The 24819-nt window shown below is 57.5% G+C and overlaps 1 protein-coding gene and 1 long non-coding RNA gene across 8 annotated transcripts in view; one reads left to right on the top strand and one right to left on the bottom strand.

Annotated features, from left to right (window-relative positions):
• Nucleotides 1-1037: 1037 nt before the first annotated feature.
• UNC13D (unc-13 homolog D) lies at nucleotides 1038-23232 on the bottom strand. 7 transcript variants are annotated; one of them, XM_075519085.1, is made up of 32 exons: nucleotides 23090-23232; nucleotides 14926-14958; nucleotides 14547-14675; nucleotides 14097-14156; nucleotides 13764-13830; nucleotides 13503-13680; nucleotides 13090-13134; nucleotides 12588-12656; nucleotides 12320-12389; nucleotides 11874-11978; nucleotides 11444-11536; nucleotides 11087-11190; nucleotides 10706-10823; nucleotides 9955-10079; nucleotides 9598-9688; nucleotides 9253-9309; nucleotides 8735-8832; nucleotides 8456-8507; nucleotides 8001-8131; nucleotides 7534-7654; nucleotides 6814-6957; nucleotides 6531-6620; nucleotides 5880-6086; nucleotides 5641-5709; nucleotides 5208-5287; nucleotides 4914-5019; nucleotides 4764-4835; nucleotides 4560-4643; nucleotides 4144-4264; nucleotides 3466-3589; nucleotides 2898-3103; nucleotides 1038-2797 (listed from the first exon to the last, which is right to left on the bottom strand). In XM_075519085.1, exons 2-32 carry the CDS (start codon nucleotides 14956-14958, stop codon nucleotides 2691-2693), a joined length of 3156 nt encoding a protein of 1051 aa, XP_075375200.1. In that variant the 5' UTR covers nucleotides 23090-23232; the 3' UTR covers nucleotides 1038-2690. The 7 variants fall into 7 exon arrangements, 6 of the variants coding, with proteins under 6 accessions (XP_075375200.1, XP_075375201.1, XP_075375202.1 ...); XM_075519086.1 differs by having other exon boundaries at nucleotides 14547-14654; XM_075519087.1 differs by lacking the exon at nucleotides 23090-23232 and adding an exon at nucleotides 21274-21395 and having other exon boundaries at nucleotides 14547-14654.
• Nucleotides 16995-24819, top strand: part of LOC142417916 (uncharacterized) — a 480711-nt gene continuing 472886 nt past the window's right edge. The window contains exon 1 of the long non-coding RNA XR_012778153.1: nucleotides 16995-17009. This is a non-coding gene — a long non-coding RNA (uncharacterized LOC142417916). The remainder of the gene's footprint in view (nucleotides 17010-24819) is intronic.

The following is a 24819-nucleotide window of genomic DNA, read 5'->3' as shown; positions in this document are numbered from 1 at the left end:
GAATCACCCAATTTATATTACAGATTACTAGTAACATCATAAAATCAGTAGACATAAGTGCCTGCCCCCTTCCCTTTTGTGTTGCAGCAATCTGCCTGTGTCAGGATTCTTTACCAGCATGATGATGATTATGGGGATTTCTTCCTCCTCAGTCTTGCATTTGCTAGGAGCTGGTTTTGTGTGCTTCAATCCATATTTTTTAATGTTTAGGCTATTCTCCTCCTGGTCCATGGGGTTAGTTACACTCTGGTCATTTAAGGTTTATTAGTCCTTCTCTGTAAAGGGTATGATTTCTTTTGGGGTGGGAAAAGACCCACACAACTGCCCGGAGCTGAGTAGAAATTAAGCTACAACACCGTGGATAATACGGTGCAAACAATCTCAAAACAGAGGTTAGCCCGTGCCACCTGCTCAGTGGGACACACAGAATCACAGAATCACAGAATCATATAGGTTGGAAAAGACCTTTAAGATCATCGAGTCCAACCATAAACCTAACACTGCCAAAAACCACCACTACACCATGTCTCTAAGTACCTCATCCAAACGTCCTTTAAATACCTCCAGGGATGGCGACTCAACACTGTCTGTTGCAGCAAGGACAGCCTGGGTGATGGTCAGCCCAGAGCAAGTTAGAGCACAACAATTTTTAAACGTACAGCTAAAAAACCATGTTCAAACTTGCAGCCCCGTATAGCTAAGCCTTGCAATGAAGTGTGAGGCCAGTTGCTAGCAGGTGCCAACACCAAATGAGCTGCAGCGTGCAGGCGTGGGGTTTCCTCTCTGGGAGCAGTAGCAGCAACCCCGCTGAAAGGATGCCCTGGGACAGCATCTCCTCCGCAAGCAGGGACCCTTCTCTGGAATCTTACTTCTCTGCAGAGCTACAAGGGGGGACTGAAATGAGTGATTTAAGCCAGCAAGTGGCTTCCTTGTGAGCGAGCAGCGTCTTAATCCCTCCTGCTGTGAGTTCAGTTGAGCCTGACCACGTCATATAGATACCAAAGGAGCTTCTTTTTTTTTCCCCACCCCCCCCCATCAAGGGCTTGACCTGAATTGACCCAGCAGTTGTTCAGCCCACTGAGAAAGCAGCTGGCGCTCAGGCACCCAGGAGGGTGATGCTTTTAATTCCCCCAGACGCAGCAGCTCCCGGGGCCTGCTGCAGCTCAAGCACAGCCACCCCATTGCAGGGTGGGGGCAGAGGGAGCTCCAGATTTATAACTACTACTAATTGCAGCTAAAACAAGCTCTAAAATACCCAGCAAATTGTTAGCAACCACCTGCCCTGCTGGGCATTTTTGCTGGTACGCCTGGGCCACCCCATGTGCAATGCACCCTGCAGAGCTGCTTCCCACCACTGTCCCCTGTGTGCCCACCACTGTCCCCTATGTGCTATAGGAGAGGGACGCAGGTCCCTGCACAGGCTGGGGGCAACGCCAGTGACCTGCCCACTGCTTCTGGGCTTTCGGTAGCCCAAAGCGCTGTGTGGTTTGGCTCACGGGACAGCGATGCTCTTTATTGCTGCCCAGGCTCCAGCAAGCTCCCAGGCTCCTGCAAGTTCCCAGGCTCCTTCAGCTCCAGCAAGCACCCTGAGGTCAATACGATTGGTGGTAAAATACAAAAGCACGCACAAGAGCTACGCACATTTTAAAAAAGAAAAAAAAGCACCAACAACCCAAAAAAACACAAACCCCAGCCGGCTGCCAAGGGAGGTGCCAGGCCTGGAGCTGGCAGTGCCACACTGGGCAGGGGTGGCTCCTGCTTCCCATCCCCTCTGCCTCAAGGACACACATATCTGCCTGGGGCCCTTTTTTCATCACCAAACCACCACGCATCACCCATCCTAAAAGCCTTTTGCCATGCCTGAGCCAGACCTGGGCTTTATGTGCAGCTCATCAGGCTCTTTCACAGGCCAAAACCCAGCTCTGCCGCCTCTATCAGCAGGTTGACGGGCACTGGCCGTGCTGCGTGCTCAGCCCTGCCTGCCTCCAGCACCACTGGGTGGTGGCAGCTTTCGCAGCCGTTTGATTTATACCTCGGTGTAGGTAATATTTTGCAATGGCCCGGAAGTCAGAACAACACTACCTGATTCCCTGCAGAGGAAAACATCCCGGCCGATTCAGCACAGGCAAGCCCTCGCCCAAGCCTCGGCCATTGCCCCAAAGCAACCCCTGGACAGGCTCAGCCCACGCATCAGCTTTGTTGCTTTTAATTTAAAATAAGAAGCTTATCCACAAGAAAAAAAGAAGGAAAAAAAAAAACCCAACCCCAACAATGCAGGTTTGGCCACGGATTGTCCCCACCCCAAATAAATGACGATGCATTTGCATTGCCCTGACACAGCGCGGCAGACAGGAGGGTTGGGGACACGGCCAGGTGATGCAGCACCGGCAGTGACAAGCTAATGGGGATGGGCAGGGACAGCCACACACTTTCACATCCCCTGTGTAGTGTTGCTAGTCCAGACAGGCAAAGAAATCCCCTGAAATACCGTGTGCCCACCCTCCCCAGCCTCACGGGAGCATTGCTACCTGAAGGTGGGGGTAAGATGGGTGCTGGGAGGTGGGGGGGGGCACAGGGACCCGCTCTGTCCCCCTGGCCCCTGTGGACGGCTCCAGCTCCAGCACTGGCAAAACTCCTGGGGTCCCACTGGCCAGACTCCCTCATTTTGGGACCCTCTTCCTCCGCCTCCCTCACTCCGTCTCCTTGGACTGCTTGGCTCGTTGCTTGCGGAGCTTAACGAAGGCCTGAGCCTCTTTGTCCCCCTTCCTGGACTCCAGCAGCTGGAGGATCTCGTCTCCTGCCAGAGAGGAGGGGACGGATGATGGGGGACGCTTGCCGCAGCCCCTCCTGATGCAGCGGGGCTCAGCGGGGCTCAGCCCGGCTGCGGCACCACGTACCGGTGGGTTTCGGGTGGGTGAGGGGGAGGCGGGTCTGGGGCACCCGTCCCGTGTCAGCCTGGTCCTCATCGGTGTCGAGGCCGGGCAAGTGGCAGAGGGGGAAGAAGGCTTCGCCCTCCAGGTCGTTGGCCCCCAGCGTGTCGTAGTCGAACACGGTCAGCAGCAGGCAGGCCCCCTCCTGCCGGCACTTCTCGGGGGGGATCAAGCTGCAGGGGGATGGGATGCAGGGGACCATCACATCGCATCTCCTCCATCCTGAAAGTCAGGCTTCCCCAGGGTGATGCTCCGTGGGAAGCCAACCCGTCCCCCACTGCACTGACCCCAACCCCTTTCAAAGCACAGGGCCCCGGCACAGCCCCGCATCAGCCTGCGGGACCAAGGTGTTTGGGGAGCCCCTACCCCAGCTCCCACTGTGGGACCCCACGGCTGAGCCCCCCACTGGGGTGCAGGGGGTGAAAGCCCAGGGCAGGACCCAGTTTCCGGAGCAGCAGCCCCATAGCAGGGGCTCGGTTGAAGCATGGGGGGCTGCAGGGATTGGGGGGGGGGAGGGGGGTCAGCCCCTACGTACAAGTCGAAGGCTTCGTCGAAGAGGGGGTGCAGCTCATTCCTCTTGCACTGGGTGGTCCGAGCCACCACCTCAGGGAACTCATGACGGGGCTCCAGGGTGAGCTGGACGAAGGGGTCGCTCGAGCCTGGTGGGGTGCAGACATCAGCCCCCTCCCACCACCCCTTCTGCCCCGGCACGGCCGGCCGAGCCCAGCCAGGGTGGCTGGAGACTGGGGTGGCTGGGGGGGTCAGGGCACCCTCACCCCCCAACCCTGCCCACACGTGGATCGGCCACGGGTGGCTGCAATAGGAGTGGCCTCTCCTGGAGACCTTCCCAAATGACAGCCGACCCGAGAGACTGTCCCTTGTCACCCCAGCATATTTTTCTGTCTGAGATGTGATTTGCACAGTGGAAAAAAGCTGCCTGCCCTGGCTGCTGGCTTGTGCTGCAAAGTGAAGGCAGCGGGATGTGGGCTCAGCGTCCTGCCTGGTCCTGCCTGCCACATCCCACCAGACAACCCTGGACCACTGCAATAACCCCCCCTTCTTCCCCAAATCCACCTCCCTGAGTGCAAAAGCAAATCAAGACAGAGTTCCATTACTTCAAGCACTGCCAGCATCTCTCCTACCCGGGGACGTATTGGGGACCAAGGACAGGGGGTCCCGGGGCGGTGGGGCTCCCCAGCCCACCCACACTCACCGTTGGAGTCCAGTGGGATGAGGTTGACAGCGTTGAGGACTTCCACACGGAGTTTCTGCTCCGAAGGGCGGTACAGTGCTTTGATCGTCACGGCCCCGTACTTCTCCGAGCTGGTGTCCAGCTGAGCAGTGGGGTACAAGAATAAGGGTGCTGCCTTTCGGAATGCTTGTGGAGGGGATGCCTGGGGTCCGGTGGAGGCTGAGTGGGGATTTTGGGGTACCGGGGGTGATGGGCATCCTCTGGGATGCAATTGAACCCCCTCCTGCCCACTGCTGGGGCAAAACCAGCCCCAACAGCCCCAGGACTGGGAGGGTGGTGGGGAAATCCCAGTTTCCACAGGCAGGCTGTGCCGGGCAGCCTCAGGCGTGCAAGGGCAGGGTGTGGGAAGGGGCTGGAGACACCATCTTGACTCCTACCTGCTGCTGGATCCTGTTGCTGAAGTATTTCTGGATGAGTTTGCGGCTGGTGGCAGAGCAGAGGGCCAGGTGGGTCTCCAGCGACTGCGGGGAGGACGAGAGGTGACAGTCAAGCACACGGACGGGTCTGCAGCCCAGGGACACCCTCCCTGGAGACCACCCAAAGGGAATCATGGGGACCCCCATGTCCCCAGCACCCCGTACCAGGAAGGCTGCGGTGTGGAGGGTCTCCAGCTGCAACCCGCAGCCCTCAGCGTGGAAGCACAGCTCCAGGCTCTGGGGAGAAGGATGCTGTTAGCCGGCCACCAAACACCCGTCCCTGCCGGGGACCCCCTTGGTTCCCCCTGTTGGTACCTTCAGGGCACACTGCAGCTTCTTGTAGCGCTGGGCCGAAGGGACCTGCTGCCCCGCAGCTGCCGACAGCACGGACAAGGTGTGATGCCAGAGGAGAGTGAGGAGGCTGCAGGGGCGAGGGAGGAAGGCTGTGAGCAGGAACTGGCCCAGAGGGACCTGGCTCATCCCGGTGGGCTGAGCAGCCATCCCCAAAGCGGGATGTCCCCAAGCCCCATGGGGCTGGGGGGACACTCCTGCCGAGGGATGGTGACGCTGCTGGCCTCTGCCCTGGTGCATCCCCAGTGCCCTGGTCACCTTTTGAAGTTCTCCTGGACCAGATGCTCATTGAGATACTGCAGCTCCGACTCCAGGAACTTCATGAGCGGGATGATGGACTGCAGCAAGAGGAAAGGGGCATTGGGGAGGGCACGGGGGGCCACATCCAGCAGGGCACAGTGGGGAGAGGGGCAGAGCACTGCTGACTGAAGCCAACAGGGCAGAGGGGGTCCAGAGGGGCTCCCTCCCACAGTAAAGACGTGGGCAGGCTGTGCCCGGTCTGGTCCTGCTGCCGACACGGGCATCAAATGAAGCATATGGAGGTCTGGGCCCCATCGCTGGTGTGTTCTGTGCCCCAGGCATGAGGCAGGGAGAGGTGAGGAAGGGTGATGGGGGCCTCCACCAAGTAGGCAAGGGTTATTCACAGCTGCCCGAAAAAGATGGTCGAGGAAGGGCCGGGCCAGGTACTTACATCCTCAGGCTCCTGGGTGTCATTGGAAGATGAGAGCTCCTGGATGTGTCTGGCGATGCCCTTTTCCAGCTGCCGGGGAGAAATGCAGAAAGGCACTTGGGCTTTGCCATGCACCAGCCTCCCCATGCCCGGGTCCACCTTGTCTCCATCCCAGGAGCATTATGGGCTCCAGGCCCCCTTGGGTGAAACCTCTCCCCACTTTGGGCCAGGCGAGGATCAAAGCAGTGGCAGGTGGTCACCTTGGTAGCCAGGGCTTTCACCACGTCCCGGACTTCATGGTCCAGGCAGGAGACGGTGCTGTCGAGCTGGCTGTGCAGCGTGTGCTGGATCTGCTGCCGGTCGATGACCGCCCCTGTGCGCTGCTCCAGCTGGGCCCAGTCCAGCTGTGACGGCAGCTTTAGGATCAGCAGCCGCAGCTGCTTGATGTTGTTCACCACGATGCAGAGCTGGCGAAGGTGGGTCTGCTTCAGGGTGTCCCACATCCCCTGGTGCATCCTCCCACTGGCCCCATCCCCAGCTCCATCCCCATCCCCATCCCCAGTCCCATCCCCATCACTATCCCCATCCCCATCTTCATCCCCATCCCCATCATCCCTGTCCCCATCCCCATTCCCATTCCCATCCCCATCCTCATCCTCATTCTCATCCCTATTCCCATCCCCATCCCTATTCCCATCCCCATCCACGTCTCCATCGCCATCCTGCTCCCCCTGCTCACACTGCTTCCCTCCTGATTTTCCAGGTTTATGGCTATCGGGGGTCAAATGGTCCCCATGAAAGCCAGACCCGGGATGTCGGCTGGGTGCTCAGCAGCTCATCTCCTTCTTTGCCCAGAAACCACAGCCAAATCCTGCCTCTTCCTAAGCAGTGGACCCTGCCCCAGTACCAACCCTGTTGGCTGCTTCACCCTCGTTCAGTGACAGAGCCTCAGCCCTCCCCTTGATGAGCCGGCAGTACATCAGGGCGATTTTGCACATGTCCTGCAGGATAGAGAAGAAGCCAATGGGACTGAGCTGGGCAGCACAGGGACCACCACGGGGCCAGGGGACCCCACCACATTGGTGTGGGACACTGGCCCCATTCATGGAGACATGTCTCCAAGAGCAGGAGAGGAAACTCCATCTGCTGATGCCTGTGAGCATGGCATCTGCCAGCAGGGCCCAGTAAACAAACCTCTACAAGCTTCACCATGATCATGAAGGCTTCCTCGGGGTCTGGCCAGTTGAGCTGCTGCCAGGTCTTCACGATCTGGGCGTAGCAGGTGGACAGGTCAACAGTGGACGTGCTGTGCTTGTTGTGCTCCCCGAAGGGCGTCAACTGGGAGGGCAGAGAACGAAAATGCAACTTAGCTTGTGTGGAAATGAGCCATCCCAGACAGGAGAGCTGCTCCTTTACTTTGGGGCTCTCTGGCCCATCATCAGCTCCATATATCCTGATGTCATCACCCAGTCACTTTGGAGAGTGGAGGAGATGAGGATGGATGGAGCGTCCCAAGCTCCCCTCACCGGGCTGTGCCCCATCATACTCTAACCCAGTGTTGTTGGGCCACACTGAAGAGTGGGGCAGGGAGCTCGTGGCCCCATGGCTGTCTTCCCTGCTCTCTTCCTAAAGGTCAGAAGCGAAGGGGATGCTCACAGCACGGCCCAAATGCAGGCTCATCAGCAAACTTGGGCTGCCAGAGAGCAGAGAGGGAAGGGGCACGGGGATGCAGTGTGGCGCCAGGCTGGGATCAACTGGTCCAGGAGACCACGTCCTTTGTTATGCATTTGGGAGAGGAACCAGCCCACTCCTGGGCTGCAAGAGGCACCTATGTGGTGATCTCAATGCTGTGAGCCAGGCACAGCGGCAAGGCGCGTCCCCAAAGGATGGAGGCAGATGTTCTCCCCAGGTTACCTGGTCCATCTGGACAGCTCTCTGTGCCCTCTCCAGCGCGATGGTGTAGGCCTTCTGCAGCCACTGGGGCACGGCTTCCTTGAACCACTGGTGGAAATTGCTCAGAGCCAGAGATCCAAGCCTGTGGATGAAGGCACCAGCTTCTCCAACTGCACAGCAATGGCACCAGGCCATTACTCCTCCTTGCTCTCACATACAAGAAACTGCCCCAAGGTGGAGGCAGCACGTAGCACTGTGCTAAGGAGAAACCTTCCCTTATCTGGAAGTTGAGGTCTCCGTCAACCCCACTCAGAGACAAGCCTGAAACCCTTCTGGTGATGCTCACATCGACACCAGACACTAACAGCCTGGTCTGCCTTGTGTGTAATTAGTGATGTAGGTGAATGAGAAGAATTTGGAGCTCCTCTCAATTAACTGTTCCTTCCCTCACTTCGGCATTTCCCCTCTCCTCTCTCTGGCTTGGATACCTCTTTGGGAGGAAGTCCTTCATCCGATAGAGCTCCTGCAGGTTCATGTAGAGCTGGAAAAGGCTCTCGGCCGTGGGCTTGGACATGCTGCTGTCCACCTCGTGCAGCTGCTCCTGGACATGTGCTGCGACCTGGCGGTGAGCAGGGGAAGGGGGGACAGTGGTTAGTGAGGGTCCGGCTGGGAAGGCTTGGTCTGCTAGAGGATCTCTGAAGCCACGGGGTGAGGGTCAGCTCAGGGACTCCTATTCCTTTTGGGTGGAATTTCAAGACATTCATTGGGTCAAGTAAGCAGATGATAGTCACTTTATGGGCATGCAGGGAAAGATGAAGAGTTTCCCTGGCTTGCTCCCTTTCCAGGCTTGCAACAACCAGTTGCCACCTGAAGGGTGGCCAAAAACCTCAGACTGGCTTTAGGCCTTAGTCCCATGACTGCAGAGCAGCCCAGACTTGCTCACCAGGCTCTCCAGCTCCAGGTAGGCGATGGAGAAGAGATTCAACTTCAAGGTACTGCAAGAGAGAAATGGGGAGTCAGGAACCTGCCAGCCCCAGCCCAGCAAACCCTCCCAGGCCATGCCCTTGCCGTAAGGGTGAGGGCAGTACAGCTCTAAGAGGCAGAGGTGGGACCACAGATGCTATCTGTGGAGCCCAAGAGCCAAGGAATGAGGCATCAAAGTGCCGTGTTGCTCTTGACTCCAGGGAAGGTGGATGAGGGGGGATCAAGACCCGAAACCTACTTGATGAAGAATTTATTCCAGATTTTCTGGCACTGCTGGAGATCTTCTATCACCTCCAGGAGGAGTCTGGACAAAGCTTTGCCATTCTCCTCCATGCTCTGCAAAGGAAGGAACAGCTTGTTTTGGATGCTCAGTGATTTTGAGATGACCTGGGCTCCATTCCAATCTATTTTATTTCTATAATTTGCTCTCGTGGGGTAGCAATCTGTCATTAGATCCACATCAGGAGCACCAAGAAGTTGTCAGTAACATCCACTGTCGCCCTGTGCTTGCGTGGCTGGGCTGGGGACCACCTCCTGTTCTCTTGAGCATCGTGCCAAGGCCTTAAGCTTCAATGCACCTTGGCAGCTGCAGGTAACATGGCTCATGGTATTTTTAAGCTGGAAACCCAAATGCCTTGACTGTATCAGAAAACTGGAGAAGCTTCATCTCAGTCTTCTCTTCCCACCCCCTTGGGCCTCCTGCCCCAAGCCCAGCAAATTGCTTCTTATAATAGAGAGGCAGAGGTGGGAACTGACCTTCACCATGGGCTTGAGGTGCTGCTTCTTCATGTGAAACCACTCTGTTGTGCCTGACTGCAAGAGAGGAGTCCTGGTGTGATGGCAGGGAAGCAGGAGGAGCAAAGCCCACTCTGTCACCCCCTTCACTCTCCCTGTCCCCTGGGTGTGGTCAGGAGCCAGCTCCATGTGGTAGGAACTACAGGCTGGGACCACCAGGCTGAAGAGAGGCAGGTATTTCCCCCCCATGGTGGTCTCTGTGGCTTTGCTGAGCTGTGGGCATTGGGCAGGGGATGGATGGGAAGGGAGAGCCGGAGGGTCCCACCTCCCCAGGGCTGGGGAGGGTGAGGCCCCCAGTCCCACTACCTTCAGCGCCGTGGAGACCATCTGGGGGAGGTCAGGGCTGAGCGTGCACAGCTCATGGAAAGCTTTCATTTTGCACATCTGGACCAGGACCCTGCAAAGTGAGAACCTTGAGTGAAATCCAGCACCAGCTCATCAGAAACAACCGCCTCTCCCCCCAGAGACCCTACCCAAACAGACCTTGCCCTCCCAACAACTTCCCCCACAGGGAGCCCAGCGTGAGGGACAGGACAGGGACAAGTGTCGCAGCAGCCTAGAAGGGGGCAGAAAGGGCTCACGTGGGACAAGCTTAGAGGCTTGTCCATCACGGTGGCCAAGCCATACGGTCCCATGCGCAGCTGGCACCAGTGCTCAACTCACCGGAGCAGGGACTGGAGCCTCTCTGTGGACCTCGGGACAGTGAGGGGGAAAATGATGCGGTACCTCCGGACGAGGGAGACCCCATAAGTCAGCAAGGACTGGAAGGACTCGGCCAGCTCTGCTTTCTGAGGAGAAAGAAGGAAACACACGCTGTCCTCCTCAGCAGCACACAGAGATGCCAGCAGGACCACGGCACCATGGTGGAGGAAGCTGGTGGCTCCTGTTCCTTTCTAGCCTGCTCCAGGGATGGGAAAACCCCCTGATGCCTCGAGTTACTTCTCCCTGGAGGGGCTGAACCGAGCTTTGCGCTTAAACCTCATTGCTATGCATGAAAAATCCAGAATCTCAGCAGGGTGTTGGGATGCCCTGGGAAAACGGGTGGAGAAAAGTAGGAATTGGGTCATACTTAAGTTTTTCAGGGGGTTGTGATTGACTTGATGGCAACAATGGAGGAGGGGGATGTCAGTGCAAAGGGTAAGAGCTTCTCCATGGAAAGGAGCAACAAACCCCCAGGGCAAAGGGGCTCCCTGACCTGTGGGTTGTTCTGGTCCCCGTGGCTGGTTCTTCCCAGAAATGCCCTCCAGCTGCCCCAGCACCCCTGTACCCCACAAGATCCTGCCCTTCCTGGAACACAGGGAGGGGAACAGCCCCGGGAGCTGGGAGGAGAGGCTCGGGGTTGGGTGCACGGGGTGCACGTTTGGGTGCACGTTTCCCTGATCTCTGCCCCCGCGTGGTGCCGCAGCCCCCTCACCTGCTCTGGCCTCAGGCGCTCCTGCACCCACTGGTACTCGATGCTGGTGATCTGGTGGAGCAGGCAGTTGCTGTTGAACTCAAGGCTCTGGTAGAGCTTGCTGTACGCCAGCCACTGCCTGGGGAGGAGGGAGAGGCTGGGCTGAGCCCCCGGGGGCTGGGGGCACACAGGGGCCAGCGTGGGGCTCCCCCACCCACAGCTACCTCTGGGATTGCAGGAGCAGGACCCAGGTCTCCTGGTGCTGCTCAGGGCAGGGGGCAATACCGGCCACACTGAGCTCACGGGAGAGACCACCTGAGGTCAGACGGCTCCAGGGAAGGTGTCGGGGCCCTTGACCCCCCCTGACGCTACATCGTGGCTCCCCAGGCGTGGGGTACTCACGCCATGACCTGGTGGAAGTCGGAGAGATCCTTCTGTGTGGCATGCAGGTACAGCACGGTGCTGGCGTGCCTGCTCAGGTCCCCGTCCCAGGCGATGCTGCCAGCCTGCGAGGATGCAAGAGGAGGGTGGCGTGTCCTGGAGCAAGCTGGGCTGAGCGAGGAGGGGGACCGGCACTGGGGTGGGGTGTGTTTGCAGGACAACAGGAGGAATGGGTGCCCCATAACAATGCCAGGCACAGGAAGGAATCATCATGACCCTCTTCCCCATCACACTGAGCAACGTGTCAGGCGTGATGGGCTCCAAAGGAAGCCCTCACCCCAGCCCAGCTGCTGGAGGGCTGCTTCTTCCCCTCGGTACCTGGTGCTGAAGGATCTCATAGGACACCAGCTGCTGCAGGAGGTGGCGATGGACAGTGTAGCTCGGCTGTGTTCGGCTGCTCGTGGTGGCCCTCTGAAAAGAAACAAGGCGTAGAAGCAGTAACAATAACTTGCCTGATCATGCAGGGACGCAGTCAGAGAGTGGGGGCACAGGAGCCCAAAAAGCGTGGGGCCAGAGAGCCTCGTTTGAAGCCGAGCCACAGGGTGCAGGTGCACCAGGAGCAAGGCCCCCATGCTGGCATGGCGCTCAGGGGAGGGTCAAGCTGGTTTCCAGCACGTGCAAACCCTGGTGCTGGCACTTCTGGTCCTGGGGCAGGGATCTGTGACCCCAAGATAGGCCCCAAGGGACAAGCAACTGCCCCGTCCTGCCAAGGCAATGGAAAGGGACCCCTTTCCCCATCCCCTCCTACCTTCTTGTGAGTCAGCAGGAACTGCAGGTGACACTGTCCCCGGTTGGGGTACGTCTCTGTCCGTGGCTCCAGCTGGTACCACTGGTCGTCCCAGCAGTGCAGGTCCTGCACACACAGAGACAAGGGTGAAGCCCCGGGCAGCCTTCCCAGGGGAAGGATCCCACTCAGGGACCAGGTCCCACTGCATTAATGGGGCAGGAAGATGCTGTATTGGACAACTCTAGTATTGGATTAAAAATAAAAGATGTATAAACACTGAGCGAGTGTGTTGGAGTGGCTGGGGCACCTGCCACTGAACTGAGGGACCTGGCATCAATTTGCGGCTCTGAGCCGGGATCCTGGGTGAGCTCAGTGCTGCCACGGGGCTGGGATCCTGCCCGGACCCCGTGAGGTTTAACCGGCACCTGGGGAGTCACGTGGAGGAGAAGATGCACCACGGGGCTCACCTTCAGGCGAAGGACCACGTTCCCCAGGAAATCGTCCTGCCCTTTGTCTTTGCGAGCATCTTTAAAGATCCTGAAAGTCATGAACGAAGGAGGGGGTGAAAAGGTTTCCTGCAGCCGTGACCCAGCCGCAGTCAGGGCGAAGAAGGGTGCCACAGACCTGCCGGCCTCCCTCCCTCCTTCCAAAGGCAATTTTTAAAATCCAGCAGGCAAATAAGCACTTTCCAAACCCTCTTTCCTCGGCAGCCATTAGGACCAGGCCAGCACCAACCGTTTGAGGCCGTGGAGGTCTGTCAGCTCCCCCAGCTTGTGCCGCACGGACTCCACCGTGTCCGAGTCCCTGTGAGGGTGGGCAGCGAAACCCACCGTGGGGGAAAGGAGGGCATTCAGGCAATTGCGAAACAGTTCAAGGAGCCGCAATGACAGTGGAGAAGGGAAGGTGCTGGGGCAAGAATGTCTGGACTGAGGCCACCCCCAAAACTGGCTGTCCAGCCAAAATATGCAAGCAAAGGGCTTCTTGCCATAAATAAAATCGGGGCTCAGGATCAGCCCAGCCTGGGCAAAGCCAGGCTGGGGTCTCTCTGCTCACTCTGGTCACATCCTGCACTGTGCACCACACAGCAGAAAGTGATGGGGAAAGGCATCCCCAGCTGGTTTCTGGGGCTTGTTAAAGCATGCAGGTCGAAGGACCACCCCAGTGACCCTCCCCAGGAGGCAGGACCCCGCTCAGGGCTGGGGGTCGGGGTCGCTGGCTGGGGAGTGCTGCCACTCACCACATGTCCAGGTGGAAGCTGGCCGTCTCCATGTCTTCAAACTCCCTGCAAGACACCAGCAGGAGGATGCTGTTAGTCGAGCAGCTTCCGAGGGACCGGCAGCAAGCAGGCAGGACAACTGGGGATTACAGGCAGGAGGCTCCTCCCTGGGTCAGACCCTAAACCACCCCGGGCAGCCTGGGGAAGTGGCGGGAGAGCCCCGAGAGAGGGATTTTTGCCACGCTTTTGTTTTTCACCTCCCTGGACCTGCTGCACGGGTCAGATCAGAAGCCTGGCGAGCCCCAGTGGGCATTGCCCCAGCAGAGCCCCAGATCCTGGTTGGGGCGAGCGTGAACCCCCCTGCATCCACCCCCAAGAGCCCTGGGCACCCCTTCCAGCCCCCCAGTGAGCAAAGCCAAGGGGTGGCAGATTACAGGATAAATGTCTCGTCCCACACTGGGCTGAGGGTCTGGCTTATGACTTGTGTGCGATGGATCTGGTCGTCAGGGATGAGGTCTTTGACCACAGCCTTCATCCGCTTCTTGTGGTCAGGGTGGGCCAGTTCCTGGCTCTTGGCATCAATGCCCAGCAGGCAGTATGGGTCGCTGAACCCTGCGAGGGCAGAGATGTGGAAGTCCCCATCGGGAGAAGCGGCTGTCCCTTTTCTGATGGGACACTCAGCCGTCCCCACTTACCGCTGACGTCTTTGCCCAAAATCCCCTTGGCTTCCTTCACAGTTGCTTTCAGGCAAAAAATTGGGCTCTGGAAGAAAAGAAAAAAAAAAAAAAAAGCTTAATGTGGGGTCACCAACCCCATGAGGAAAGATGGGGCTCGAGAAGGATTGCATCGTTGACTGCTGCTCATGCCAGCAAACAGCTCCTGAGCAACTCCCCCAGCACAGCCCGGGGCATCCCGTAACCCAAAGCCTGAACACGGGGGCCGGGAGGCACCACAGCCGCCCAGCACCACCCCCATGCGGGGACCCCCCTGGCTGCAGCATACTGGGGAGACGCCATCTCGCCGCATACCTCCAGTTCCTTGACCTGCTGCATGATGACGCTGTGCTCCTCCGCATCCATGCCGAAAGCCTGTTGTAGATATTAGGGCCAGTAACGGATGCTGCCCTGTTAACAGTGGCTGGAGAGCAGCCAGGGGCTTCCCTCCGCTCCCCGGGAGCCAGCTGCAGCTCAGCGGGAGAGGAGAGGAGCAAAGAGCCCAGCAGAAGGGCTGGGGACCAGCTGAAAGCTCTTGAGGAAGAGCCTTCTTCCCACCATCCTGAGCCTAAGATAAATATTTCTCCCTAAGGCTAATACTTCCCAGCCGCAAGCTGTCCCAGCCCTCCAGCTAGACACTACTGCTACGTCTTTTAGGGTGCCCGTTAAAAGCTCCCTCCAAGTGCCCCCCATCTCCTTTAGCTGGGAGGGTGGACATGTCAGGAGACAGATTTTGGGGACCCCACTGGGGAGGTGGGGACCCACCTTTTGCACGTAGGCGTAGAGCTCTTGGGTGTCTGCGACATGGTGCTGCTCAGGCTTGCCCAGGCGGTACAGGATGGTGTAGAGGACCTCCTCGTAGAGCAGGGCCAGCTGCCGGGGGAGCGCCGACACCTCGCACGGGGCCAGGCCAGCAGGGACTTGCTCCGTGCATCCCCCAGGATTAGCGGGGTGTTCCCCCCACCCAGCTCCCCGAGCTCCCCGCCGGTCCCTGCCAGACCCCTCCCAGCATCCAGCCCTGCCCGGCCACCATGGCTGTCCCTGGGGAGCATCTTCAGGAGCTGAGCCATGTCCCCAAGCCCCAGCAGTGCTGCCACCCCCTCCAGTGCCACCAAGGGAGACTGTGGTGGGGCCACGCTCGTACCTCTCTCTTGGAGAACCGGTGGGACAGATCCATCTAGAGAAGGAAGAGAAGCAGAGAGGTTTCCCGTCAGGTCTTGTGGTAGAGGGTGGTTTTAGGAGGAAACTGCAACTGGGCAGGGCAGGCCAGCTGGGACGGGGTGGCATCTCCACAGCCCGGTGGGGTGGGATGCCCCAAAGGATGCTGTGACACCCTGCAGGCACCCCATGGCTGAGGGACCACTTCCTCCATCACCCACCGGTGGGGCAGCACAGGGGCTTCACCCCCAAGCCCTGTTAATTGAGGAGGGGGTAGCAAGGATGGCAACAGCAATTTGGGGTGACCCGTAGGAGGCTTTAAAAGCCAGCCACCTGCCTTCGCCCCACAGCACTGCTCACTGGCCCGGCCAGGCCCAGCAGGACCAGGCTGGAGAGCAAACCAGCCAAGGGAGAGGGCAGGTGGCCAGAGCACAGCGAGGAGCTGCAGGCTGGGCAAGGCAGCTATGGGCAAGGAGACACCAAAAAGCCATCGGGATTCGTGACTTGAGTCCCCTTGCCAGAAAGAAAGACGAGCGCTGCTGCGACGGTGCATTGCTTGCTGTTGAGCTGAAGGCCCATTCCCCACGTGAAGGATGATCAGCAATAGCATTTACTTTCCAAAAGGCAGTTAAATTAGAACGGTGCCACGTGACAAGGCACAGCCCGGCTCCAGTGGTGCTCAGCCCCGGGGCTGGCCGTGGGGTCCTGCTGCCCACGCAGTCCTCATCGTCCCCTGCCTCAAATGTCACCTCCCACTCGTCCCAGCTCTGCATGGGTCCAGCCAGAAGATCAAATGACCTCTGCCAAAAATACCCTTTTCCCTGGCAAACCCCAGCCGTCAGCCTGTCCTTACCCCCTGTTCCTTCCCTGACACCGAGCCTGAGCCTGTCCTGCATCTGCTTTTCTAAGCACGGTCCGGATTTGGCCACCACCATGGCTGAGCAACTCGTTCCTGCTGCGGAGCCTGGCCAGGTGACGGTGACTTTGCCACCGCCACGAGCCAGATGACGCAGGCAGAGGGAGGGGGACTGGTGCCCCTGTGCCATCCGTTACAGCTCCCGGTGCTGGAGCCTCTGGGAGTGCAAGGGGGCGAAGCCAAAAAATATAATGGAAATTTTTGAAACAAGTTTGGCCCTTTCTGTGCTGAGGGGCGTACACCGAGCACGCCCCCAGCACCCCGCTCAGCCAGGGCTGGCAGGGACAGATGGACAGACGAGCCGTACCTGTGGGTCAGCCCCGGCCCCAAAATGACCTTAGGATCCCCCTAATAGAAAAAAACCAAACCAACCCTGAGCTGGAACATTAACATTTGCTTATGGCAAATCTAGGGCTGGCATAATCCCCTGGCCATCTGGACTAAATTCAACTCTTCCACCCCTGGCGACTTTAACCCTTGAGCTGCTTCTCTCCCATCTGCCTCCATGTCCCTTCTTTTAACGGCCGCTCGGTGCCAGGGGCTGCGGTGGCTCAGCAGCCCCTGTGAAAGGGGGACCCGTTGCACCCAGGAGGGTCCCTGCCTGCTCCTGCCTGCTCCTGCCCAGGGGCCTGTCCACTTTCCGCCGCTCCCGGCACCGTCCTGCCAGCACCAGGGCACAGTGGGCACGGCCCTGTCCCAAATCTTTCAGCACCCCCATGGGCAGCGCTGCCCCATAGCAGGGTCGCAAGTGCAGCGGGGAGAGAAAAAGGAATTTATTTCCCTGCTGCTGTTACTTATCAGCAAGGCACAAGCGTCTGCTGCTGGCCCAGCAGTGGAGTAGCACGAGAGGGCAGAGGGAGGAATTGCTGTTGATTTGGGGGGCAGCTCTCTGTCGCTCCCTTCTGCCATCGGGGACGGCTGCTGCGGGATCTGCTTTGTGCTCGCCCGTATGTGCACAGGACTGGTTAAGCTAAAGCTGAGCTGAGCCACCAGGATGTGTTTACTTCTGCTAATCCCCACACCAAGAGCCCAGCTCAAATCCAGGAGCGGTGCTTAAATCCAGGTCCACATACAGCCACCAGCAGCCGACACCCCCCGCCCCCCGTTAGCTGCGGCAGTGTCACCAGTGTGGGAGGCCAGCTTGGCTGCAGATGGTGACACTTAGGAAGGAGGACAAGTCCCTGGGGGGGGGAAACCACCAGGACAGATCATCCCCGGGTCCTGCATGGAGGATTGTGCCCACACGCTCCCAGCAACACCGGGCAGAGGCGTGCAGAGCTGCAGGTCCCATCTCCATGGGGGTGGCCGCAGGGATGCCGTCTGTCCGGCCACTGCAGAGGAAGCCGGTTGGGTTGGCCAAGAGCAGGGCTTTGGGGGATCTCCCGGCAGCAGGGAGCCCAGAGGGGCTGGGGGGCACTGGGAAGCTGTAGCTGAGCTAAGAAGGGACCCTCAGTGCCAGCAGAGAGCTGCAGCTGACCCCGCACACAGCGCTCGGGTGCACGTTTGCACGGGTATGGTAGCCCCACATCCCCACCCCCACTCCTTGCTCACCCTTGCAAAGCATCCCAGCCAGGACACAGACTTGGTCCCTTTTCTCTCATTCCCCTTTTACAGCCTCAGCACCCAGCTCTGCACCCCGGGGTCCCCTGGGCAGAGCCACCCTGACCTCCTCCCTGGGGCCGTCACACCCCAAACACAGATCCCAGCCCCAAACATGCTCCCCAGCCCCCTGGGGTCACAGCCACCTACCTCGGGGCTCTCCTCCCCGGGGAGGGTCCCCGCGGGGTTCTTGTCGGCAGCATCCATCTTGGGGGGAGGCTCAGCGCCGCGCAGGGGAGCGGCCGCAGCTCTGCCTGCCGCTGCCGCCTCTCCCCCTCGCTCGCATGCTCGGAGGAAACCACAGACCTTATCTCGCCATGGCCATTTTAACAAGCGGAAATGTGCGCAGGCCTCCTTTGAGAGCAGCACGGGGACACAGGCGTCCTGGCCCCATTTCCCACCACGCCGTCCTGCACAGGCAACCCCTTGGTGACGGGGACCTCATGGTGCAGACGGGATGGGAGCAAAAGAAGGGTGTCACGTCCAGTCCCTGCTATTATTTATGAGCAAGGAATTGGGAATAAGTGGACAGAAATAGTCCTGAGAAGGCAAAGCCCAACAGGGAAAGGGGTTGGCGGGGAGGATGGGCAGGAGCATTGTGGAGAATCTGGGCTCCAGCATGTGTATTTGGGACCCATCCTGCCCCACGAGCGCAGGCGGGGACCCCACAGAAAGCAGAAGTCATCTTCAGCCTCGGGGGATGGAGGGGATTTGAAACCCGGTGCAAAAGCTGCAGGGTGGGAAATCCCTGAGGCACCCGGGCGCGTTGAACAAGGTTGGGCCGAGAACTGATGCAGTTAGTGCATGTGCCGGCGATGGCACCAGGAAAGGGCACGTGGCCTTTTTCCTGAACTGTCCAGGCAGAGCTGGTTACTGAGTAAAAAAGCAGCAGGAAATGGGAGTTAAAAACTTGTGCTTTACTGTCAGCTTTCATTCTTGTAAACACTTTATCTGATTGCAACTCGCAAGGCAGTTGTCTATCACAGATCGGCAGCAGCGCCCGCCCCTCGAAGATCGCTATCGAAACGCCTGCACTGATGGCAAATGGGGGAAGCTGCAGCCCAGGAGATGACCAAGGGAAGAGCTGGTTTGCTCCTGGATGTTTTACTTACACACGCAGCTAAGAGCAGCCTTGGGCTCAGGTTCGGAGGGGCTGTTGAGCTGCGCAAGCATTTGCTGCTCAGTGGACAGACCCACAGCCCAGGGCAGGACATCAGCCTGCACTCAAGGCTTGCATGTCACCACTGCTACTGCTGAGCACCCACGGGCTCTGCAAAGCCGGGCGGTGACCATGGCTGACATTACACTCTCCATCAAGGCGAGTTTTTGTCTTTCCAGCCTTCCTATTTCTGGCCCCCAGACGCTCCTGGAAGCTGTAAGCAAGATGCTTCAGCTGCAGCGCAGGGGGCAGAGGCTCCGCGTCGGGTTCAGTGGTGCTGTGCAAGCCTGTCAGGGATTTCTGCTTAATCCAAACAGGAAACCACGACCATGGAAACTGCACTGGAAAGTTTGTCCCCTTAACTATCGTACGAGGCATTGCAAAGAGATGACTCCAATAGCGTGGAGGTACCCGTGTGGAGGTACCCTGCAGCACGCGCGCTCCAACCAGGGCTGCAGGAGCATCCGTGTGAGAGGACGAGGGGGGCAGCCAGCCAGTCCCTTTCATCCTTGCAATCATCTGGTCCTTTAATTAAGGCAGGTTGCACTATTTTAGCTGCTTTAGGAGAGACATACCTTCCCTTTGCCCTGAAACCCTGTAAGAGCAGGTCATACTGGCAAAAGGGGATCCCTGAAGTTGGGGGACCAGGAGATGGAAAAAGGGCTGCTGGCAGCAGCAGCGGGTCGATGTGGGGATCAGGTTTTCTTTATCCGGGGCAGCCAGCATGGGACCGGGGCTTGTGAGGGGCTGCCCAGCACATGCACAGCAAGTTGTCAGAGGCAGCGGGATGCCAAGCTAATCTATGGCATAAAAATCCAGAGATACAGTGAGACACCAAAAAGCTGAAATCCATCCCTGCTCTCACAGCGATCGTTCAGCCTCATCCCCTGAGGTCTGAAAAAAGCTGCTCGTTACAGTTCTGCTCTCTCCCATGTCAGGAGGGCTCTTTTGTAACTGTCCCCAGGCACCGGCACAGTAGCCCCAAGGAACTGGGCTTCAGCATCACTTCCTCTGCGCTCCCCAGTTCGGCGGTGGAGCCGCCTCCTCACCCCGCGCCCGGTGAGGGTGCCCGTCCCCTTTGCTGGCAGAGATGCTCGGAGGTGCTTGCCCAGCCCTGCCAGCCTCAGCCCTGCCTTTATCCAGCCTAGCATTTGTTTCACCTTGGGCAAACAATTTAAAAGCATCTCCTCCCTTGCTGATGGAGGGGGACACTGCAGAGGGGTTGATTTCTATTCTGCATCCCTCTCCCTTGACACACACAAATGCTGCTTATTGATCTGGGACATTAGCGCTGGCCTCCATTGCAAAATGTTGTCAGCGGGAAGTAGAGCTGTAAAGTGCGCTATGGCGTTTGAAAATTATTGCTCTCGTCTTTGCTTTTAGCTTTGATTGCAAAAGCAAAATCTGGCCTAGCAAAGAGCAACCACAGAGATAAAGGCAGGACGCGGACACAACATCCCCAGGCTGCTCACACCTTTTGCTGCTTCTTGCCAACAAAAAATAACAGAGGTCAAAGAAATGTCTCTTACCTCAACCAGCACAGAGAGAACAGCTGGTAAGAGTTTACTTAATCTTCAAATCCACCTCCCTTCTCCTTGTAACACTGAAGAAATAAAATCCAACGCAATCATAAATATCGCTAAGCATCAGGCAATCATCCTCCAGCCAGGAGCCGGTGCCTGTTCTGGGGTTTTGCAGGTTTTAGAGAAGAAAACTTCAGTTTCAGTGTGGAAGTGTCTGTTAAAAAGCACTTTCCCCGAAAGTTCCCCAGCTGCTCACTGCATTGCTCGGGGCTGGTTTGCAACGCCGGCTGGAAACGCTCAGGCAGAGCCCAGCAGGGTGGGCAGCACACATCCCCGTCACCGGCCAGCGTGGTCCTTACGGAAGGTCTCTGTGCAGGGCTCGCATGGTTCTGAGCCTCTGTGTGTGCAAAGGGAGAGTTATTCAGTGATCATGTTTCAAGAGCGGCAAACGTCCTTTTTTCCCCCTGGGTTTTACCAGCAGCCACCTGCTCCACAAAATACTGGTGAAAAAAATCACTGAGTTCACATATCTCATCGTATTTGCACCTCGAATTACTCCCTGTCCAGGAAACAACAAGAAAAGCCCTATAAAAGGAGCTCCAGAAGTAGCACAGATTTCTGGTTAGTAGACACAATCCCAATAAACTCCGTGCCCCAAACCTGCAGGACAACTAGCCAGGACCTTGCAAAACATCCCAGACATCCCAGGTCAGGAGCACTGTAAAAGGACTTTGTTTTCCAAAGGGAGTGGGTCAGCATTCCCCAAAACAGACCTCCCTCCCCATGACATCAATCTGCTCCCTAAAATAACTACCCAGGGGCACGTACCATGTATATGCACAATATAGAGTGAACACAATATCGAGTGAACCCCTCCATTCCTTTTAAGAACAACTCACCCGAAAGGAAAACCCTTTTCCTCACAGGCTATAGGGCTATGCTCCTGTGGGCTTACAGGCTGCCCCCGGTATAAATAAAGTCCACAGTTCTCTCGTGCATGGGGTTATAGGTGCTGCCGAGAGAACAGATCTCCAAAGAACAGGCATCATTGCCCTCTTTAAAGGGTATCTTCCCTTGAAAGGAAAACCTGGTATGAAAGGACCCTCCACAAGCATTAACAGCAGTTTATCTCCCTACCTCTTGGTTTGATAATCCCGGAGCCGCAGCCTGCCCTCACCCTTATCTCAATCTCTCAGCTGGAAACAGGCAAATAGTCAAAAAATTGATTTCAACATGTCCCTCCCTCACTTCTCCTTTTAAACACAGGGTCCAATGACTCTGCAAAACCAGGCTGCGCCTGCCGGAGTTTGGCAAGGCGTACAGTAAAAGCACAGCGCGGAGGAGAGGAAAGCGGTTTCAAAATGAGATCAGGGACAGTCCTGCTCCTTCTCCTCAGGGCTGTCCGGCCGGGGCGTCCCCCGGGGAACCTGCGGCTGCTGTGTGCTCTGGGACCAGCGATTTCGTACCCGGGAGGGATGTCAGTCATTTCCCCTCCTTGTCTACTACAGGGCCTTCCAGTTATTTCTGCCCTAACCCCACATCTTTTCTTCCACAGGCTCTCCCGAGCGCTTTGAGTGCACCTAGCAAAAAGCAATGGTACCTGGGAAGGATGGGGGGGACACACAGCACCCCCCACCCCATTTGGGACATCTTAGAAGGATGTCAAGGCAAACCCCATCCTTCTGGGAAGAGCAAAGGGGACTTCCAACCACCCACGTGGGGCACGGCGGTTGTGAAAGCTGCGTTTCCCCCAGGAACCCCGGGCAGGAGCATGGGTTTGGCATGAGATCTGCCGGCTCCACAGCGGGGTTGTGCAAGGATGACTCCGGCCACACTGCCCACGAGGCAGTCAGCACCCCGGTCACCCCGGGGGGGCTTCACCGGCCAGCCCCAGCCCCTCCGGAGAAAACACCACTGCGACGCCAAGCTCTGCTCGGAGCTGCTCCAGCTCCCCAGGGAGCTGGCTGGGTCCCAAAGGGGAAAGCACGACGTGTCCTGCCCACCCTGGCCCTGCTTCCCTGCTGTCCCCCAGGGACCCAGAGCACAGGACTGACAAGCCCGGGCACCACCCCAGCTCAAACGCTGCGTCTGGCTCCCCGCACAGTGGCACAAGGCAAGGGAGAGCACAGCCCCCCCGGGCAGCCGCCTGCCTTGTCCTTCAGGAGGTCGCAAACTTCAATGTATGGACCTGGATGCCATTCGTTTGGCTTGGGGCGCCCCGTGACAGCTTTAAAATGTTTTCTCCATCACTGCCATGTGCTACGCGTATGCAGCAAATATTTCATCCACCTCCCTCTCCCGGAGAGATGAATTCAGTGTCAGCCACCGGATTTATCATCCCCTCACCGCGGGGCTGGGGCAGCGGCAGCTCTCACTGCAGGCACAGGAAGGGGGGGGACACAAATGTCAAGGTCATTTCATCTGCTAGTTTGGGGCACTGAGTTCAGAGCAGCAGGACCCACAGCACACGCTTGAGCCGAGGAGGGACCAGGGTGGATGCCTGTGAAGGTGGAAGAACTTGGGGCTGACAATGCAATTTGTATTAAGCACCTTCGTGACTATCGTGGAGCACACGCGCCAAATTATTGACCAGCTTCGGCACTGAAACGGTCCCTCCCTGGCTTTTCCACTGCCACCTCTGCCCACACGTGTGTCAAAGCCCCCTGAGGAGCCCACCAAGCCCTGCGGAGCCACACGCTTGGACAACGGGAGGAGGCTGCAGGGCTGAACTCCCCCACTGCCCCCAGATCCCAGACAGACACGCCAAACCACAGAATATTACTGCAGCCGATCCATGCCGTGTGGAGAACGACTATGTCCCAGCCAGAGCCCAGCCCTTAGGGAGCAAAGTACATGGAGGAGGATGAGAAACTGAACTTGAGCAAGAAAAAGGAAAGGTTTAGAAAGATGGGATTTGCAGAACCGAGCTCGCAAATGGAGTCCAAGCTGATACCTTTTGCTCCAGTAGCCGGAGACCGTGGGAAATGTGCAGGAAATGGCAGGCAGGCAGCTGGGAGGACGCAGCAGAGATGGATCCTGGTTCGTTTGCACCCTGAGGCGTGAGATCCAGCAGCCCCCGCTAGCAGGTGCAAGTCCCCACTCCTGCTTGCTGTTATGTGGGTCTGTTCACATGCTGTTGTGGCCTCTCTCAGTGGCACAGTGATGGCCCTTGAGCAAGGAGGGTGCTGAAATACCGGTTTCCAGTTCAGTCTTATGATGGCAGCTCTTTGAGCTGACTCACGCAGGAGAGCAGACGGGTGAGTAATACCCGGTACAGCTGCAAAGAAAACCCTTGCCTTAAAACGAAGACCTCTGCTCTGTATGTCCTGGCATTTCATACCAACCCACAAAAAAACCCCACATTTGTCACTTGGGCTTACTTGTACAGCTTTAAACCTGAAACCTCCTCCTGATCGCCGCCTATCTCAGCAAAACCCGTCTTCTAATACCAACCTGGCAGTTATTTATGGCTGGAGGTGCCTGTGATGAGACCGCATCGGCCAACGCGAGCTGCTCACCGGCAAGGGCTGGCCCCACTCCCAGCTGCTCCAGGAACAGCTGGGTCCAAACCTCGCCCCACGCCTCCTGCCACCTCCAGCGGCATTTGCGAAGGGAGCCGGCGCTGCAAGCCATAGCTCATAAATCACGGTGTCCATCACATGGCAAAGATGCAATTTGACCATCTACTGCGCGGAGAGCTGTGGGGAATCCTCGTGGTCCCTAAGGGAAGACACACACAGACGCACACACATGGCAGGCAGGCACTGGCCAGGCTGGCTTAACCACGGTCCCTATGACCGCTCAGTGCATCACCCCCAGCTATAAAGGAATTAATGCAAAATAATGATTTAATTTTTTTTTTTTTAATAGGTTGCATGAAGCAAGAGAGCTCAAGGTAAAATCTGGGCAGAATGGTATGGAGGAGGAGGGCTTGGTCTCTTCCTTCGGCTGGAGGCAACCCTGGCAAGCACGCACATGCCCCATCCTTCCCAGGTAAAGACCTTCCCCAGCCCCCAGGGATATCAGCAAGATTTCAGGGCCGACAGTAGGAAATCTGTAAGCAGTACCTGCAGTTCCTGCAGTAAGTTTTTTGCATAAGATCTCAAAGCACTTTAGAAATACCTAGTTACACCACAGTCCCATGAACGAGGGAAATAGCTGTGTATTCAGAGCGGGGAAGCAGGCACAAGGTGCAGTGAGCGCCTTCTCAAACGAAGAGCCTAAGTCACATCAAGGAGACAGAACTGTACACAGCGGCAGAAAATCTGTCTATGCCAAAAGATTCACTGGATCCCACACTAACTGTTCCCTATGCCCCCTCTTTTTCTTCAATAGTGTAATACTATCCAAATATTAGAATTTAATGATACTGATCTAGCTTTCACATGACAGCCTTTCTGCTGCATAGCTGATTAATCGTTCAAGCAGAGACCAGATCTGGAGACGTATTAATGCACAATATTTCCTCCTGCCCTACTCCCACCCCACTTCCAGAGCAGAAGCAGACTTTCAACTGCACTTCCCTGTTTTAATATTTAAAATCTTCTATGTGGGCAGCAGGACCAGCTGACCCTTCTACCCTCTCTAAGCCCTTTCCAAAGCAGAGCACAGCTCCCGGTTCCCATCAGGGAGATAGCAGTGAGTGCCGAGTAGCTAAGCCAAATCTGGGTTTTCAGGTTTTAA

Source organism: Mycteria americana, chromosome 16, assembly GCF_035582795.1.
Source record: "Mycteria americana isolate JAX WOST 10 ecotype Jacksonville Zoo and Gardens chromosome 16, USCA_MyAme_1.0, whole genome shotgun sequence".
In the NCBI taxonomy this organism is placed as follows: Eukaryota; Metazoa; Chordata; class Aves; order Ciconiiformes; family Ciconiidae; genus Mycteria; species Mycteria americana.
Note: the sequence above shows the minus strand (reverse complement) of the source record. Positions and strands in the feature narration are given on the sequence as shown.

Bases quoted from the DNA above. Each gene is read 5' to 3' on its own strand.
- UNC13D (XM_075519083.1), bottom strand. From the start codon at position 17,661: ATGGATGCTGCCGACAAGAACCCCGCGGGGACCCTCCCCGGGGAGGAG. The intron at 14,676-14,925 runs GTACGAGCGTGG...GCCCCGTGCGAG, and splicing joins ACCGGTTCTCCAAGAGAGAG to GTGTCGGCGCTCCCCCGGCA. The intron at 6,087-6,530 runs GTTGGTACTGGG...CACCTTCGCCAG, and splicing joins AGGGTGAAGCAGCCAACAGG to CTCTGCATCGTGGTGAACAA.